Raw genomic sequence first — 16,565 nt, forward strand, 5'->3', positions numbered from 1 at the left:
GGAAATTTAAAAAAAAATTGGTTTATTCTTTCGCAGAACGTCGTCTTTTCAATATGAAAAAAAGCAGTTTAAAAAAAAAAACGAGAGAAAGATGGAGCGAGCGAGAGGGCAAAAAAAGAAAAGAGACTGAGCTGATGAGAACCAGACAGGCCCGCGCGAGCCCGAGTGGAGGGGGCCCCACTGGGTGGGACCTCCAGCTGCAGTCACCTACCAGCTGGAGCCCACAGCAGTGGGGGGGTCCCCCCTCCCCAACTCTCTTCCCCTTTAATTCCTCCAGGGCTGAGTTGTCTCGAAGGAGCTGCGGGCTGATCCCTGGCGGCAGGACCTTGGGGGCCAACTGAGCCCCACAGAACATGGAGACAATCTACGTTTACAGCCCCCCCAACTTTGCCTCCAGCAGGACCATCCCCCAACCTGGAGAAGAAATGAGAGCCCCGTGGGCGGAGATTTTCCTTTCTGCTGGGAGAAACTACCCTGGGGGGGAAGAAACACCCTGGCTGTGGCCTGCCCTGACCCTTTTCCCAAAGGCTGCTGAGATGGCAGAGACCAGCTCCGTGACCCATGCGGCTTGTGCCCTTTCATCCCTGGAGAGCCTGGCTCAGTTGACTTATCTAGGGCACCGGGGAGGTAGAGGGTATGGGGGGTGTCCGCTGATCTGGAGCCAAATTGATACAAGGAAGAGAACCACCTCCCCCTTCCCCCCCCCCCAAAAAAATCTGTGGGTCAAATCCTCAGCATAGGGGCAGGAACGGAAATGAAAAGGGGAGGGAGGCCCCTGCCTGGAAAAGCAGGGGGCTGATCCCCCAACAGAAAGCATATTGACTAGGGGAAGCCAGGGATGCACCCTTTGAGGGTGTGGGCGGGCCAGGCAGCTCCAGAACTTAGATCCACGCAGCTGGTGGATGGGACCTTCACAGAAATGTGGGGACACGTTGAGCGGGGTGGTACAGAGACAGGTTTTTTTGGGGGGGGTGGGGGGGGGGTGTTTGTGCCAGGGCTCCAGCATTTCCTACAGCTTTGCAAACATGCTCACGTCCAGCCAGGAGGGAGAAGGAGTTCCTTGATCAAGCAGCTCTCACCACAGTAGCAGACCCATAAATCTAACCCAGGGGTCCTGGAGTCCTCCTCCCACAGCAGGAGGGCAGGACTCCTGGGTTCTATCCCTTCTCCCCTCCAGTAGACTCTCCTCCCCCAAGTCCCACTGCATTCAGCCACGAGCTCATTGTCCCCGAGGAGGAAGGTGCAGCAGGGAAACTTGCTAACGGCAAAAGCAAACTGAATCTCCTTCCCCGAAGTAGGGCCAGATGTTTCTGCTAGGTCTGCTCTGCTTCTGGTATTATTTAGTTGCCTACAAGGTCTAACCAGTTCAGGGCCACCTCTTCCTACCTTCTGTTCAGTCTAACAAGCAACCAACTAGACTTCCTTGGGTCCAGACCAGCCTCACATCCCCCACCTTCTCCAGTGGTGGGCTCCCACAAACCGATCCATCTTGTTCCTGCTAATCAACTTCACAGCTCCCACCTCCACTGGTTTTGCTAGAAGAGTTTGGCACCTGCCTGACACTACCTACAGGATGGCAGCTACACGCGAGAAGCTCCTTCAATAAAGACCAGAGCAGGAAGAAGTCAGCAAAGAGGTCTCTCTCACGACCTGGCTCCAGGTTGCTAGGCCACTGGGCCAAAGAAGGGACAATCTATCAACCCTGCTTTGGGACCTTTAATTTTGCACATCGCTTGGGTTACATTTCAGGTCTTAAGACAACCCAACCAAGCCCTCCGTTATCCCCATGCTCCATCTTCTCCCATCCCTGAAGAACCCCTCAGTGAGACGAGCATGGGCTGAGAAGAATCACCAAAATTTAAACTCCCTCTTTGAGAGAGCAGAGGGGAGATGCCATTGGATGTAGACAGTTACAGAGAAAGGGGATCTGACTTTTATTGGAGACAGAACCTCACAATAAATCAGTGCTGGGGAAGAAGAGAAGACAGCTGAGGGGTGGAGAGTGACAGCAGAAGTGGCATCTCTCGCTCTGATGCCCAAGGTGATGTTTACATGGGAGATCAGGGAACCAGAGTAAGCTCAGCCCTGGAGGAACCTGGATGGAGAAGACAGTTGAGAAGGGAGAGAGAAAGAAAACTGGAACATGATGCGATGTGGGGTTTTGTTTTAAAAAGAATTAATTTGTGCGGGCGCGATCACGGTGGCGGGTGAAGCTTCAAGCTTCTTCTTCAGCCTCTTCCCCGAAGTCCTCTTCCTCCTCGGCCGTGGCATCCTGGTACTGCTGGTACTCGGACACCAAGTCGTTCATGTTGCTCTCTGCCTCGGTGAACTCCATCTCGTCCATGCCCTCGCCCGTGTACCAGTGGAGGAAAGCCTTGCGGCGGAACATGGCGGTGAACTGCTCCGAGATGCGCTTGAAGAGCTCCTGGATGGCCGTGCTGTTGCCGATGAAAGTGACGGCCATCTTGAGCCCGCGGGGCGGGATGTCGCACACGGCCGTCTTGACGTTGTTGGGGATCCACTCCACGAAGTAGCTGCTGTTCTTGTTCTGCACGTTCAGCATCTGCTCGTCCACCTCCTTCATGGACATGCGGCCGCGGAAGACAGCCGCCACCGTCAGGTAGCGCCCGTGGCGGGGGTCACAGGCCGCCATCATGTTCTTAGCGTCGAAGACCTGCTGGGTCAGCTCCGGCACGGTCAAGGCCCGGTACTGCTGGCTGCCGCGGCTGGTCAAGGGGGCAAAGCCAGGCATGAAGAAGTGGAGGCGAGGGAAGGGCACCATGTTGACGGCCAGTTTGCGGAGGTCGGCGTTGAGCTGCCCGGGGAAACGGAGGCAGGTGGTGACGCCGCTCATGGTGGCCGAGACCAGGTGGTTGAGGTCGCCGTAGGTGGGGGTGGTGAGCTTGAGGGTGCGGAAGCAGATGTCGTACAGGGCCTCGTTGTCGATGCAGTAGGTCTCGTCCGTGTTCTCCACCAGCTGGTGGACGGACAGGGTGGCGTTGTAGGGCTCCACCACCGTGTCCGAGACCTTGGGTGACGGCACCACGCTGAAGGTGTTCATGATGCGGTCGGGGTACTCCTCCCGGATCTTGCTGATCAGCAGCGTGCCCATGCCCGAGCCGGTGCCGCCGCCCAGCGAGTGGGTCAGCTGGAAGCCCTGCAGGCAGTCGCAGCTCTCCGCCTCCTTCCTCACCACGTCCAGCACTGAGTCCACCAGCTCGGCCCCCTCCGTGTAGTGCCCCTTGGCCCAGTTGTTACCAGCTCCGCTCTGGCCTGTAGGGGTGGGGTGGAGGGGAAGAAGCCACAAGCATTGGGCAAAGGCACTGGGGAACCAGCCGCTCCTTGACCAGTCATGCCCCCGAATTACCTCCAATGGAGTCCCTGGGGGACATGTGCCAATTCCCCCAATGGTCTAAGAGAAGCATCAGGTCCTCAGTTGGGTTAGGCTCACAGATGGGGGAAGATGCCTGGTTACCATGGCATCTAAGTGGCCTCCAATTGTTAGACCAGGGGAACCTAATGCAAGCCACCGCTCTGGGAACGTGGCATGGCTGAGGGACGCACCCCTAGCTCCAGACAGTGAACTGAAGTCAGCTGGGTCCCTCCCCATGCATGCCCCATGCCCACCAGATCAGACAAGGCCCATCTCAAAGCCATAACACATTGTTGACTCCAAAATTTAGGGGGACTATCTGCAGGCTGCTACTAGGCCCAATCTGGACTCAGTTGAGAAGACGAAGCCTAGAAACTCGAGTTTGAACCACAGAAGCGACCCCACCCTTGTTGCTACACGAGGGCCAAGATCAGGGGGGTCAACCACTGGGTAATTCTCAGTCACCCACAGCCAACCCCAGGGCCCCAGCAGAGACACCGCACGGAGGGACGATGGGAATCTTACCGAAGACGAAGTTGTCTGGTCGGAAGATCTGGCCGAAGGGACCGGAGCGGACGGAGTCCATGGTGCCCGGTTCCAAATCGACCAAGATGGCGCGAGGGACATATTTACCACCTAGAGGGGGAGCGAGAAGAGTCTCGGCAGGGATGGGTCAACCAAACCAAGAGGCAGCAGGATGGTCTTAGGGGGTCTGGGTTACCCAGGAAGAGGAGTTCGGGGTTGATTGAAACCCATGGGTGCAGAGGGATCCCCGCAGCCATGAGACACTAATGCACTGAAAGGGTTTGGTCCCAGCCATGTGGGAAGAAAGGGGGGGCCTAGCCTTTGGGGCATGCGGAATGGGGGTGCCCAGGATCAGACCAACCCACACATGGCATGGGGAGTGGAACAGACTGGACCAGGACCAAACCACGAGTATTTACGGGGAAGGATCCCTGGACCCTCCTATTCCCTGCATATAGGGGAGGGGGACTGGCTCAAACCATGGGAACGTGGGGGGGGGGGAACCAGGCCAAACCATGTGTGTGTGTATATATATATATATATTATATATATATATATATATGGGGGGGGGGAACAATCTCAGACCACCCCAATCTCCACATACCAAACCATGGGTGTTTGTGGAGGGGACTCCCACCCCCCCAGCAGTACCTGTGGCCTCGTTGTAATAGACGCTGATGCGGTCGAGCTGCAGGTCGCTGTCCCCGTGGTAGGTGCCGGTGGGGTCGATGCCGTGCTCGTCACTGATCACCTCCCAGAACTAGGGGAGACAGCAGGGAGGGGGGGTCATTGGGACAGCTGCCTCCCCCCCATCCCTGTACCAGCCACCCCTGCCGCGAGGGGACACGGCTCTTCTCTGGGGGGGATCTCAGCTAGTCCTGCAGCTGCCAGCCCAAGGGAGGTTACCCCACATCTGAGCCCCCCCCCGGCATGTCCCCATTAGCTCTCCCCCTCCCCCGGCATACAAAGGGCACATGATGGTGCCACGCCCACCATGCGCAGCCAGCCAGAGCCAGCAGTGCCCCTAACAGGTGATCACAGCCTGGTCCAGAAAGAGGGGCTTCCCCTAGGACTGCACATCGCCCCCCCACCCCCTGCCGGCTGTGTGGGGGCAGCAACACACCACACCGGCAAGACTGCCCCCTAGTGGCAGAGGGACCCCATGGAAGTTTGAGGTGCTGCTCAGACCCCCTGGCGGGGGTGTTATGAGGTCCCCTCCCCCCTCCATGCCCATCCCTAGGTTGGGGTGAGAAGTGATGGTCGAGCATGGGAGCGGGGATCAGGGTAAGTCCGCCCCCTGCAAAGCTAATCCTGCCCCAGACAGATCTCTGGGGCTCAGACGTCCCCAGCGCTGGGGAGGCTGGGACACGGAAGGTGGGGGGCGGGGGGCGAGAGAGGAGGCCCCTCTGGCATCACATCTCCAGCCCACTGGAGTGCATCACCCTCCCCCCCCCCCCCCCCCCAGGACAGAGCCCTCTCGCCCCACCCCCATCGGGGCATCCCTGTCCCTCCCCACACTTGGCTGGGGTCTCGGGCTCCCGCGGGGCTCTGCTCTGCCTTGCCAGGGAGGGTGGGCCGGGCACTCACCCCCTCAGGCCCAGCTCCAGGGAAGTGACGCCTGAGCCAACGTGCCCCCCCGCCAAGCCCTGGGCTAAGCACCAGCGGCCACAGCCCTGCCCCGCCGGGATGCGATGGCCAAACCCAGCCCGGCAGGGAACCATTGCTGCTGTTTCAGATTTCCTCTGCCGCCCGAAGCGCTCCCTGGCCGTGGGCCTGCCCCGGAGCCCTGCGGCAATCAGCCAGGGCAGGGACGGCAGAGCGCTGGTGGGAGCGCTGGGATTGGTGGTGCCCCCCCCCCCCACTGAGCTGTGCCCCATTGCACGCCCCTCCCCCAGCCCTGATGCAAATCCAGCTTCCCGCTTCTGAGCCGAGCAAAGAGCAGATGGCGCCCGGCTGAGCCTACGAGCCGATTCCCCGCCCCCGCTTGCTGCGGGCTGGCGGCTTCAGAGCTGATCAGCCACTTCTCAGCCGCCGGCTCGGGGAGCGGGGCTAGCTGGTTACAGCAGGGGGGCTGGGAGCCAGGACTCCTGGGTTCTCTCCCCATCTCTGGGAGGGGAGTGGGGGCTAGCAGGTTAGAGCAGGGGTGGGCTGAGAGCCAGGACGCCTGGGTTCTATCCCCGGCTCTGACAGGCGAGTGGGGGCTAGCCGGTTACAGCGGGGGGGCTGGGAGCCAGGACTCCTGGGTTCTCTCCCCGGCTCTGACAGGGGAGTGGGGGCTAGCAGGTTAGAGCAGGGGGGGCTGAGAGCCAGGACGCCTGGGTTCTATCCCCGGCTCTGACAGGGGAGTGGAGGCTAGCCGGTTACAGCAGGGGGGCTGGGAGCCAGTACTCCTGGGTTCTCTCCCTGGCTCTGGGAGGGGAGTGGGGGCTAGCGGGTTAGAGCACCGGGGGCTGGGAGCCAGGACTCCTGGGTTCTCTCCCCGGCTCTGGGAGGGGAGTGGGGGCCGGGGGGGGGGGGCGCTGGGAGCCAGGCCGGCTGGTCAGTTAAGTCACCTCTTAGCCAGCTGCTTTGAAAGGAGCCTTTGGACATTGCAAACCAGGGTGTGGGGCCTGGCTGGCCATTAACAGATCATCCCAGCCGTGTTCAGCCCCAGCAGGGTGTGGGCCGACCCAGCCCCCTGGGCTCAAGGACAGGGACTGTTTGAACAGGCTACCAGTGAAATCAATCCACTGGGGTGGGGGGGGGGGTCACTGTCTGCTGTCCCCAGTCAAGCCTGCTCCCACCTCCAAGCCTGCCTGGGACAAAGCAGTGTCAGGGCATCTGTCACGGAGAACACATCTCTGGTTTCCACCCCAGCCCCCACCACCAGGACACCACCCCCCCCACAACACAAGGGCAGCCCAGCCGACCCCTTCAACATCCCTGGCATTTCTGGCAGCACGGGTCACTGCACCAGGAAATCCACCCCCAGCCCCAGCCCGGATCAGTGAGGAAGGTGGCAGCCAATTGCACTGATCGCAGCAACTCTGGTGTCAATCTGGAGTGGATCTGGATTTACACCAGGGTCACTGAGGTTGCGTCTACACTGCATTGTAAACCCAGGGCTGTGGGACCCCAGGCTTGTGGACTCGGTTGTGCTTCAGCAACCTCACTGCATGGGAAACCTGGGCTTTCCATGGCTGGGGGCTCATAGGCGTGCTAACGCGTCCACACTGCACAAACCTGACCCGGGGTTGTGGCTTGGACTGCGTCCACACAGCAAAAAGACATGACCTGGACCAGAGCCACAGCAGGACGGGGGCTCTGAGCTGCCCCCAGCGGGGTCCTAGGACCCAGGCTGTGAGCGCTTGCTGACGCGGGTCAGGCTGATTTGCGTGTGGACAGCAGGGGGGCTTGGGCCCTGCGGCAGAGGCCGGCTTTAACGATCAGTGTAGCCAGACCCTGAGTCAGCGGATTCAGGGCTGGATTCTGATTTCAGGGACCCTGGTGCAAATGCAGAGTGATTCCAGATGGATAACCTGAACGGCTCTAACAGGAGCCAGGAAGGCTCTTTGGGGGGGGGGGGGGCAGAAAAACCTGCTTTAGATTTCCCCCAAACATTCCTGGCCCGGCAGGGCCTCCACAGATTTTTTTGGGGGGGGTCATGATCTTCTGACAGAGCAGCCATTTGCAGCCAGGTCTGGGTCTCGCTGCAAGAATTTGCTGGGCTGGGTCTTTCTTATTAGAGCCGCACCCACCCTGGCCTGGCAGAGAGGCCAGTTTTAAAGCGTGCGCGAGAGGGGGGGCGGACTGGATCTCCGTTATGGGGATCCAGGCAGAGGGGGATTGATCGGCAGCCCTCCCACAGCGCACCCCTGCGATATCGCCTGGCTGTGGGGTCAGCACCCCTCATTTGCCAGCCACGCCTAGCGCAGAATTAAGCCCGCCTGGCAAACCCGGTCAGGCAGAGGTGAGGCTGGGGGGGGGGCGGCGGATGAGGTGCGTGATGCAGGGGGGTTAACATCCCCCGCCGTAAAAATAAAAACTCAGGGCCTGGTGGGTCCATTGAGCAGGGATGCTCCTGGTTCTGCACTGGCTCAAAGAAAGTCTCTTTGTCCACCCCACCAGGTGGAGAAACCCAGGGCCAGAGCCAGCCAACTGCTTGGGGGCGGGGGGGGGGGGGGGGATTTTGCAGCCATCCAACTGCAAACAGGCCCTTCTTTAGGCACAGAAAGTCCCTCAGTGTCTAGCAGCCGCCTGGAAACCGCCCCCCCCCCGCCTTCCCTCCCCCCAGCTGTGCAAGGGCGGCCATTACGGGGCACAAAGGATGTGGCGTGTGTCTCAGCTTAAACTGGAGATCCCACTGGCCTCCGGGGGGGGGCGGGGGGCCGACGGGAAGGGATCAGGCACCCCTGGGCAGGGACAGCTCTAGTCCAGGGGGGGGGGGGGGGGGATCAAGCCAGCCTTGCAGTCAGCCATGTGGGGCCGGCAGACAAAGAGGTGGGGAAGATGGTGGGTGGGGAGGGGAAAGGAGGAGAAGGGGGGGAGGGGCGGTTTGGCGCCAGAAGTAACATTCTTTATTTGCAACTGAAACAAGATTCCCCCCCCACACACACTGCAACATTTTAAGGTAACTCTCCCCCCCCCCCACTGCAACACTGTAACGGAAGGTTTCCAAGGGGGTCCAGGAGAGGAAAGTGGCCTCACTCCGGATCTAGCAAGCAGGGGGGCAAGGGCGGGGGGTTATTACACACTGGGCAGGGTAGGGTGACCCCAGAGAGCAAGTGAGAAGAATTGGGGGGGGGGGGGGAAGAGATATTGCCTATATAAGGCAACGCCCCTAACACCGGAGAACAATACCCCCTTCCACTGATTAACGGAAGAGAAATGGGGGGGGTGATTTTGCCGCTATCTCAAGAGCTGGAGGGGGCGTTCATATTTCCCCCCCCCCCAACATAGCAGTTGGGGTGAGAGGGGCCATTTCCCTCCCTATCTCTCGCCCCTGGCGGCAGACAATGGAGATCAAAGGGCGGGGTTGAACTAACCAGCAGAGAAAGAGGACGTGAAATTAACCAGCAGCAGACAGGCGGGCGGGGGGAGAGACACTAGATTAATCCGCAGCCAGACCGGGGGGGGGGCTCTGCCAGGGGAATCCGGCCCCGCTCCCGAGCGAGACCAAAGCCAAATCCTTGCAGCGCCGGACACGCCCCCCCAGCAGCAGGCGGGTTGGGTTTGGCGCTAAAACCGCTGGAAAGCGCGTAGCGGGCGGGGGAAGTTTCCTGCCTGCCCCCCCATTCCCCTCTGCAACCCCCCCCCCCCAAGCTCCCCTGGGTCTGAGTCATCTGCTGCGCCGACTAATCCCGTTAACTGCAAATCCCCTTTCTAATGCCGGGACTGGCTGGAATCCGGAGTCTAAAGTCCCGGGTTTAAAAAAAAAAATAAAAATCGGAGGGGAGGGGTAAATTCAAAACGGCGCAACGGTTTTAAATCCGGATTAAAAAAAAAATCGGATGGAAAAAAATCGAGACCGGTTTATAAACGACTCCGATCCTCTTCCCCCTCCCCGAAAATGCTCACACCACCCCGCCTCGATTTCAATTGCCAAAATCGAGCCGCCTCCCCCAAACGCGCCCTGCAAGAGCAATAGCTGCTGCCCCTCCCACCGCCGCCCCAAAAAATCCGGGGTGGAGGCACTGTTTCCTCCTTCAGGAGATCCAGGATTTTAAACCCTTTTCCTCCTTAACACCCCCCACACAATATGCTGGGATCGTCCCGTCCCCCCCTTTGCTCGTGACGCTCCATTCGTTTGGAAGCACACGAGGCTCCTCACTCACCTTGGCACCGATCTGGTTGCCGCACTGGCCAGCCTGGATGTGGACGATTTCCCTCATCTTGCCTCCCTTTGGTCTAGCCTGATCCGGCGCCCTTGGAAGAATAGAACGCTGGGGAGCTCAAGGTTCTCTCCGCCGAACGCGCCGGGAGGGAACGTTCCAAGCGGCCGAAAAAGCGAGAGCGAGAGGGGCTGGGGCTGATATAGACAAAGCTTTTATAAGCTGGAGGGCGGCCAGCCCGCTGATTGGCCCGCTGGGATCACGCGCGCGGAGCCTATTGGACAGCGGAGCCGCGGACACGTAGAGGCGGTGGGGGGGAGGGGGGCCGCAGGGTGTCGTCCCGGGCGCAAGGGGCGCTGGGAGTTGTAGTCTCCTTTTGTTGTACAGGTTTTTAAGTGGGATTGCGGCTAAACTGGGTGTGACGGGGGAAGAGGGAGAACCAGGCTGGGAGGCAGGCCTAATGCTGTCTTCCCCCCACCGCCGCCCACGTCTACACGGCATGGGGTGCCCCGCAAAGCCCGAGAAAGCACGCACAGGGAGGGAGGGCGGGGAGACCAGAGGGAAAGGCCAAGGAAAGAAGGAATGGGAGCAAAAGGGAAGAAGGAAGGAAAGAGAGAGAGGAAGGGAAAGGACTGAATGCATAAGAAAGAAAGAAAGATAAAGGGGGAAAAGAATGAATGAAAAAGAGAGCACACGGAAAGATGAAAAAGAAAGGGGGAAAGAATGAATGAATGAATGTAAAACGAGAGGAGGGAAAACCAAGCAGAAAGAAAGAAAGAAAGAAAGAAAGAAAGAAAGAAAGAAAGAAAGAAAGACTGAGCAAAGAAAAAAGAGGACAAAAAAAGGACAATGAAGAGGAGAGCGCGAGGAGAGCGAATGGGGCGGGAGGAGGAACAGGGACAGACTGGCTGAGCCGGCCGCCCGGGGCCCACCCTTGTCTCCTCGCTGGCTGGAGGCCATGGCTGCCTTAGCCAGGGTCCTGGGCAGGCGCCCGTCTGGTCTCATCCTGCCTGCCCCATGGAGCAGCCTTGAGGGCGCATCCCCTGGCGGGGGGCTTGGAACCACCGTTCTTGCCTCTCTAGTGGGGTAGTGGGGGGGGGGGGGCTGGGAGCCAGGACTCCTGGGTTCTCTGCCCAGCTCTGGGAGGGAAGCGGGGTCTGGTGGTTAGAGCGGAGGGGCGCTGGGCCAGTTCTTGGGCCCTGTGCGCTATGGAAATTGACACACACACCCCCCCGCTGTGCCACTGCCAACCCCCCCTCCCCAGCCCATTACCCCCTCCCCTTCCCAGGATCCTCTGCCCTTGCGGGAGCCCCAAGCCCCCTATTATCCCGTCTCCCCCACCCCACTCCTTACCTTACCCTGCCCGGCTGGCCAGCCTCCTTGTGTGACGATGGGTCCACCCCGCTCCCCAGCACCATTTCAGGTGAGGACGCAGCCCCATTTGCACCAATTCTTGGGAGGGGATGGGGACAGAGGGACAAATTCCAGTCCCTGCCCCCCACCTGGCAGGCACCCTCTTCCAGTCCCTGCTTGTCCCTCCCTGGACCCAGGGTCTCCCTCAGTCCCTCTCCCTCCCACACCCAGAGCTCATGCGGGGGTCGCCCGGAGGCAAGTTCTTGGTGGACTCCCCCGCACTCAGGGACAAGGTCCCCTTGCAGCAGGTCCAGACGGGAGGGGGGCCAGGGCAGATCCGAGATGCGCTGCCAGGGACCACTCGCTGCATGCTGCCTGGGCAGAGGGGCGGCCGGGCCCGATGTGGGTGGTGCTGCGACCACGCAGCTGGGGCAAAGCTGCGGGCTGCTCCGGGCACAGCCCTGCCGAGCGAGGATGGGGCTTTGAGCGAGTAGCAGCCTGCGGCAGGTACAGTGGGAGGCGGGTACTGGCCGCCCCATGCCCCCAGCCTTGATGTGGCGTTGAGACACTGGCCCTGTGCAAATGCATCGAATGCAGGGTGGTGAATCCAGGGCTGCTCCTGGGTTCTGTCCCCAGCTCTGGGAGGGGAGGGCGGGCTAGTGGTTAGAGCAGGGGGCTGGGAACCAGGACTCCTGGGGTCTGTCCCCAGCTCGGGGAGGGGACTGGGGTCCAGAGAGGAGTGGCACCCCCTAAAGGAGAAAGGTCCCATTTCCTGAGCCAGCCAGTCCCTGTCCTGGAGCTGGCGCCCCCTAGAAGCAACACCCTGCCTAATGCTGCAGTAACCTTGTCAAGGGTGTACCTGCCCCAGCTCCCAGCAGGACACGGAGGCCCCCAGCAGTGGCTGCATTGCCCCCTCCCTCAGCAGTGTGCTGAGCTGCTACTTTCTTCCCCCTCTTCATCCCCTGCCCCAAACCCGTGACGAAGGGCTGAGAAAATCCTCACCTACAGCTGGGCACCTCTGCTCCAGCCAGGATCCCTGCTGGGATTACCTGGCCGGGAAGGGCAGGGGAGGACCTGGCCATGGGGAGCGGGCAGCCCACTGGCCTATGACCTCAGAGTTCAAACCCTGGGAATCTGGGAGCTGCAGGGAGTGGAGGAGAAAGAAATGGAGGAGACACCAACTTCCCTCCCCGAGCCAGGGATAGAACCCAGGAGTCCTGGCTCTCGTCAGGAACAGTATCCCCGATAATGTCACGGCAAACCTGGTGGCTGAACTTTGTGACTTTGTCCTTACCCAGAACTATTTCACATTTGGGGACAATGTATACCTTCAGATCAGCGGCACTGCTATGGGTACCCGCATGGCCCCACAGTATGCCAACATTTTTATGGCTGATTTAGAACAACGCTTCCTCAGCTCTCGTCCCCTAACGCCCCTACTCTACTTGCGCCACACTGCTGACATCTTCATCATCTGGACCCATGGAAAAGAAGCCCTTGAGGAATTCCACCATGATTTCAACAATTTCCATCCCACCACCAACCTCAGCCTGGACCAGTCCACACAAGAGATCCACTTCCTGGACACTACGGTGCTCATAAGCGATGGTCACATAAACACCACCCTATACCGGAAACCTACTCACCACTATGCCTACCTACATGCCTCCAGTTTTCATCCAGACCACACCACACGATCCATTGTCTGCAGCCAAGCCCTAAGATACAACTGCATTTACTCCAGTCCCTCAGACAGAGACAAACACCCAGGATCTCTATCAAGCGTTCTTAAAACTACAATACCCACCTGGGGAAGTGAAGAAACAGATTGACAGAGCCAGAAGGGTACCCAGAAGTCACCTACTACAAGACAGGCCCAACAAAGAAAGTACACCAGACCCCTCCCCAGTAGAACGCGGGATTTGGGATCCGTGCGTGGCACTGCGTTAACGCGGGAACCACGTTATAGTGGGGACCGCGTTAAAATGAATGCAATTCAAGTAGTTAAATTTGGGATCCATGGCCGCGACCGCGCTAAATGCGAATCTGCGCTACGTAGACACGCAGTCTAGCGAGGGTCCTCAGTAACAGAACCCCACTACAGCCCCCAACTCAAACCTCTCCAACGCGTCATCAAGGATCTACAACCTACCCTGAAGGACGATCCCTCACTCTCACAGACCTTGGGAGACAGGCCAGTCCTTGCCTACAGACAGCCCCCCAACCTGAAGCAAATACTCACCAGCAACCACACACCACACAGCAAAAACACCAACCCAGGAACCAAACTCTGCAACAAACCCCGGTGCCAACTCTGTCCACATATCTATTCAAGGGACACCATCACAGGACCTAACCACATCAGCCACACCATCAGGGGCTGGTTCCCCTGCACATCTACCAATGTGATATATGCCATCATGTGCCAGCAATGCCCCTCTGCCATGTACATTGGTCAAACTGGACAGTCTCTATGCAAAAGAATAAATGGACACAAATCTGACATCAGGAATCATAACATTCAAAAACCAGTCGGAGAACACTTCAATCTCCCTGGTCACTCAATAACAGACCTAAAAGTGGCAATTCTTCAACAAAAAAACTTCAAAAACAGACTCCAACGTGAAACTGCCGAACTGGGATTAATTTGCAAACTGGACACCATCAGATTAGGCCTGAATAAAGAGTGGGAGTGGTTGGGTCATTACAAAACCTAAACCTAATTTCCCCCTACTGTTACTCACACCTTCTTGTCAACTGGAAATGGCCCAACTTGATTATCATACACATTGTAAGGAGAGTGATCACTTTAGATAAGCTATTACCAGCAGGAGAGTGGGGTGGGGGGGAGGTATTTTTTCATGCTTTGTGTGTATAAAAAGATCTTCTACACTTTCCACAGTATGCAGCCGATGAAGTGAGCTGTAGCTCATGAAAGCTTATGCTCAAATAAATTAGTTAGTCTCTAAGGTGCCACAAGTACTCCTTTTCTTTCTGCGATACAGACTAACACGGCTGTTACTCTGAAGCCTGTCTGAAATGGGCCACTCTCATTACCACTTCAAAAGTTATTCTCCCTCCCTTGGGATCCTGCTGTTAATTGAATGGTCTCCTTAGACTGACCTCACACTTGGTAAGGTAACTCCCATCCTTTCATGTATTTATACCTGCTCCTGTATTTTCCACTCCATGCATCTGATGAAGTGGGTTCTAGCTCACGAAAGCTTATGCCCAAATAAATGTGTTAGTCTCTAAGGTGCCACAAGGACTTCTCGTTGTTTTTGGAGAGAACCCAGGAGTCCTGGCTCCCAGACTCCCCCCACCCCCACCCCCTAACCACATGCAGTGATAGGATCTTAACCCACTGAACAGGGCCTGTGTGTGGATTGGCAGAAGCTGCCCGAGTCACTGGCCCAGGGGCAGCCCAGGCTCCACCGATGGGAAACTCTTTACACAGCATTGGTGCGACTGCTGCTAGAACACTGTGTCCTGCTCCGACGTCCAGCGTTCAAGGAGAGGTGGAAATACCAGCGCGAGCTCCTAGGACGGCCCCAGAAATGAGCCAGGGGCAGGGTAAGAAGCTTTAAGGAGCTCGGTCTATTCAGCTGAACGAAGATAAGGTTCAAAGGCGGCTGGATCCTAGACGGGAGATTTTCAACCTCGCTGACCAAGGCCTCACAAGATCCGACAGCTGGAAGTTTAGGCTGGACAAATTCAACCTTGAAATCAGAGGTGTTTTCCTAACTCTGAAGGGCGATGCAACATTGGACCAGCGTGCCGGGGTGGTGGTGCGTGCCCCATGGCTGGGAGTCATTCGTACGTGGTTAGATCTCTGCCCGAGATACAGCTGCTGGGAGAAATTCGCTGGCCTGCATGCATGCAAGTGAGCAGGATGGTTGTGGCAGGCCGTTCTGGTCCTAGCAGGTGTGAATCTACAAATCTCCTTGTCTGTCCCCATCCTTCAGGGGCCTCGGGGAGAAGAGAATCACCAGTACTGTGCGCAGCATGGGCCTGGCCCTTGCAGCTCTGCATGAAGACAACATGTAAAATCCAATCTCATGCTTCGTGGCTTCCGCCACTTGGGGTCAGGAAGGAATAGGTTTTCCCCTGTTGCTCAGCTGGCCAGATGTATCCTCTTTGGAGTTTTCTTCCTCCTCTGCGTCTCACTGCACCACTGAACGTGGTGAGACCACGAGGCCTGTCCCAAGCGTCAGCGATCAGCCACGGCTGGAGACGGGACACTGGATGGTGTGACCCAGCGCTCTGAGCCGGCCCCAAGAATTCTCTCTCTCGCTGCCTGGCTGGTGTGTCTTGCTCCCAGCTAGGCATCCCACAGGCCTCTCTGCATGTCACAGGAGTCGGGTCACCCCAGAGCCAGCCAATCGCCTGCCCTGGGACTGGATCAGAACCAACGCCCCCTAGACGGGAAAGGTCCCGTGTCCCATCCCTTGAAGCAATCGGCTTGTGCACAGGCTTGGATCCAGCTCAGAGCAGGCATCAGGCGTCAGCTGAGACAGGGTTGGGCCTGACATCTAGTGGTGAGGTGGCGGGACTGCAACCTGTCTGCGCCTTTCCGTCTTGGCAGGGACAGTGTTGGGTGTTTTTCCAGAACGGGTTCCCACCCTGGAGATGCTGCGACTGGCTGGAAACGCCATAACGACAGGCATGGAAACCATCAGGACACCTGGGTTCCTCTATCCATCCCTCCACCCATCCCCATACACCCTCTCTATCCATCCCTCCACCCATCCCCATACACCCTCTCTATCCATCCATCCACCCATCCCCATACACCCTCTCTATCCATCCATCCCTATACACACTCTCTATCTGTCCATCTATCCATCCATCCATCCCCATACACCCCCTCTATCCATCCATCCATCCATATACATACTTATAGAAATCCATGGTATGCCCACATCTTGAATACTGTGTGCAGATGTGGTCGCCCCATCTCAAAAAAGATATATTAGAACTGGAAAAGGTTCAGAAAAGGGCAACAAAAGTGAGTAGGTGTATGGAACAGCTTCCATATCAGGACAGATTAATAAGACTGGGACTTTTCAGCTTGGAAAAGAGATGACTAAGGGGGAATATGATAGAGGTCTATAAAATCCTGACTGGTGTGGGGAAAGTAAATAATGAAGTGTTATTTACTCCTTCTCATAACACAAGAACTAGGGATCACCCAGTGAAATTAACAGGCAGCAGGTTTAAGACTGTGAGCTGTAGCTCACGAAAGCTTATGCTCTAATAAATTGGTTAGTCTCTAAGGTGCCACAAGTACTCCTTTTCTTTTTGCGAATACAGACTAACACGGCTGTTACTCTGAAACAAAAGGAAGTATTTCTTCACACAACGCACAGTCAACCTGTGAAACTCCTTGCCAGAGGATGTTGTGAAGCCCAAGGCCATAACAGGGTTCAAAACCGACTTAGATAAATTCATGGAGGATAGGTCTATTAGGCAGGTTGGGCAGGGATGGCATCCCTAGCCTCTGT

General features: G+C 57.7%; 1 protein-coding gene across 2 annotated transcripts; it reads right to left on the bottom strand.

Annotated features, from left to right (window-relative positions):
• On the bottom strand, nt 1-9,981 carry TUBB (tubulin beta class I). Of its 2 annotated transcripts, XM_073311335.2 has the most exons (4): nt 9,712-9,981; nt 4,550-4,658; nt 3,899-4,009; nt 1-3,273 (listed from the first exon to the last, which is right to left on the bottom strand). In XM_073311335.2, the coding sequence occupies exons 1-4, from the start codon at nt 9,766-9,768 to the stop codon at nt 2,216-2,218; spliced, it is 1,335 nt and encodes a 444-aa protein (XP_073167436.1). In that variant the 5' UTR covers nt 9,769-9,981; the 3' UTR covers nt 1-2,215. The 2 variants fall into 2 exon arrangements, with proteins under 2 accessions (XP_073167436.1, XP_073167437.1); XM_073311336.2 differs by lacking the exons at nt 3,899-4,009; nt 4,550-4,658; nt 9,712-9,981 and adding an exon at nt 3,732-3,735 and having other exon boundaries at nt 1-3,275.
• Between the last annotated feature and the right edge of the window lie 6,584 nt (nt 9,982-16,565).

This window comes from Lepidochelys kempii, chromosome 14, assembly GCF_965140285.1.
Source record: "Lepidochelys kempii isolate rLepKem1 chromosome 14, rLepKem1.hap1, whole genome shotgun sequence".
NCBI lineage: Eukaryota > Metazoa > Chordata > Testudines > Cheloniidae > Lepidochelys > Lepidochelys kempii.

What these genes read in the sequence shown, in the direction of transcription:
- TUBB (XM_073311335.2), bottom strand. Translation starts at nt 9,768, where the DNA reads ATGAGGGAAATCGTCCACATCCAGGCTGGCCAGTGCGGCAACCAGATC. An exon ending in GCAACCAGATCGGTGCCAAG is followed by an intron (nt 4,659 to 9,711) that starts GTGAGTGAGGAG and finishes TGTCTCCCCTAG; the next exon opens with TTCTGGGAGGTGATCAGTGA. An exon ending in CTATTACAACGAGGCCACAG is followed by an intron (nt 4,010 to 4,549) that starts GTACTGCTGGGG and finishes CTCCCCCTCTAG; the next exon opens with GTGGTAAATATGTCCCTCGC.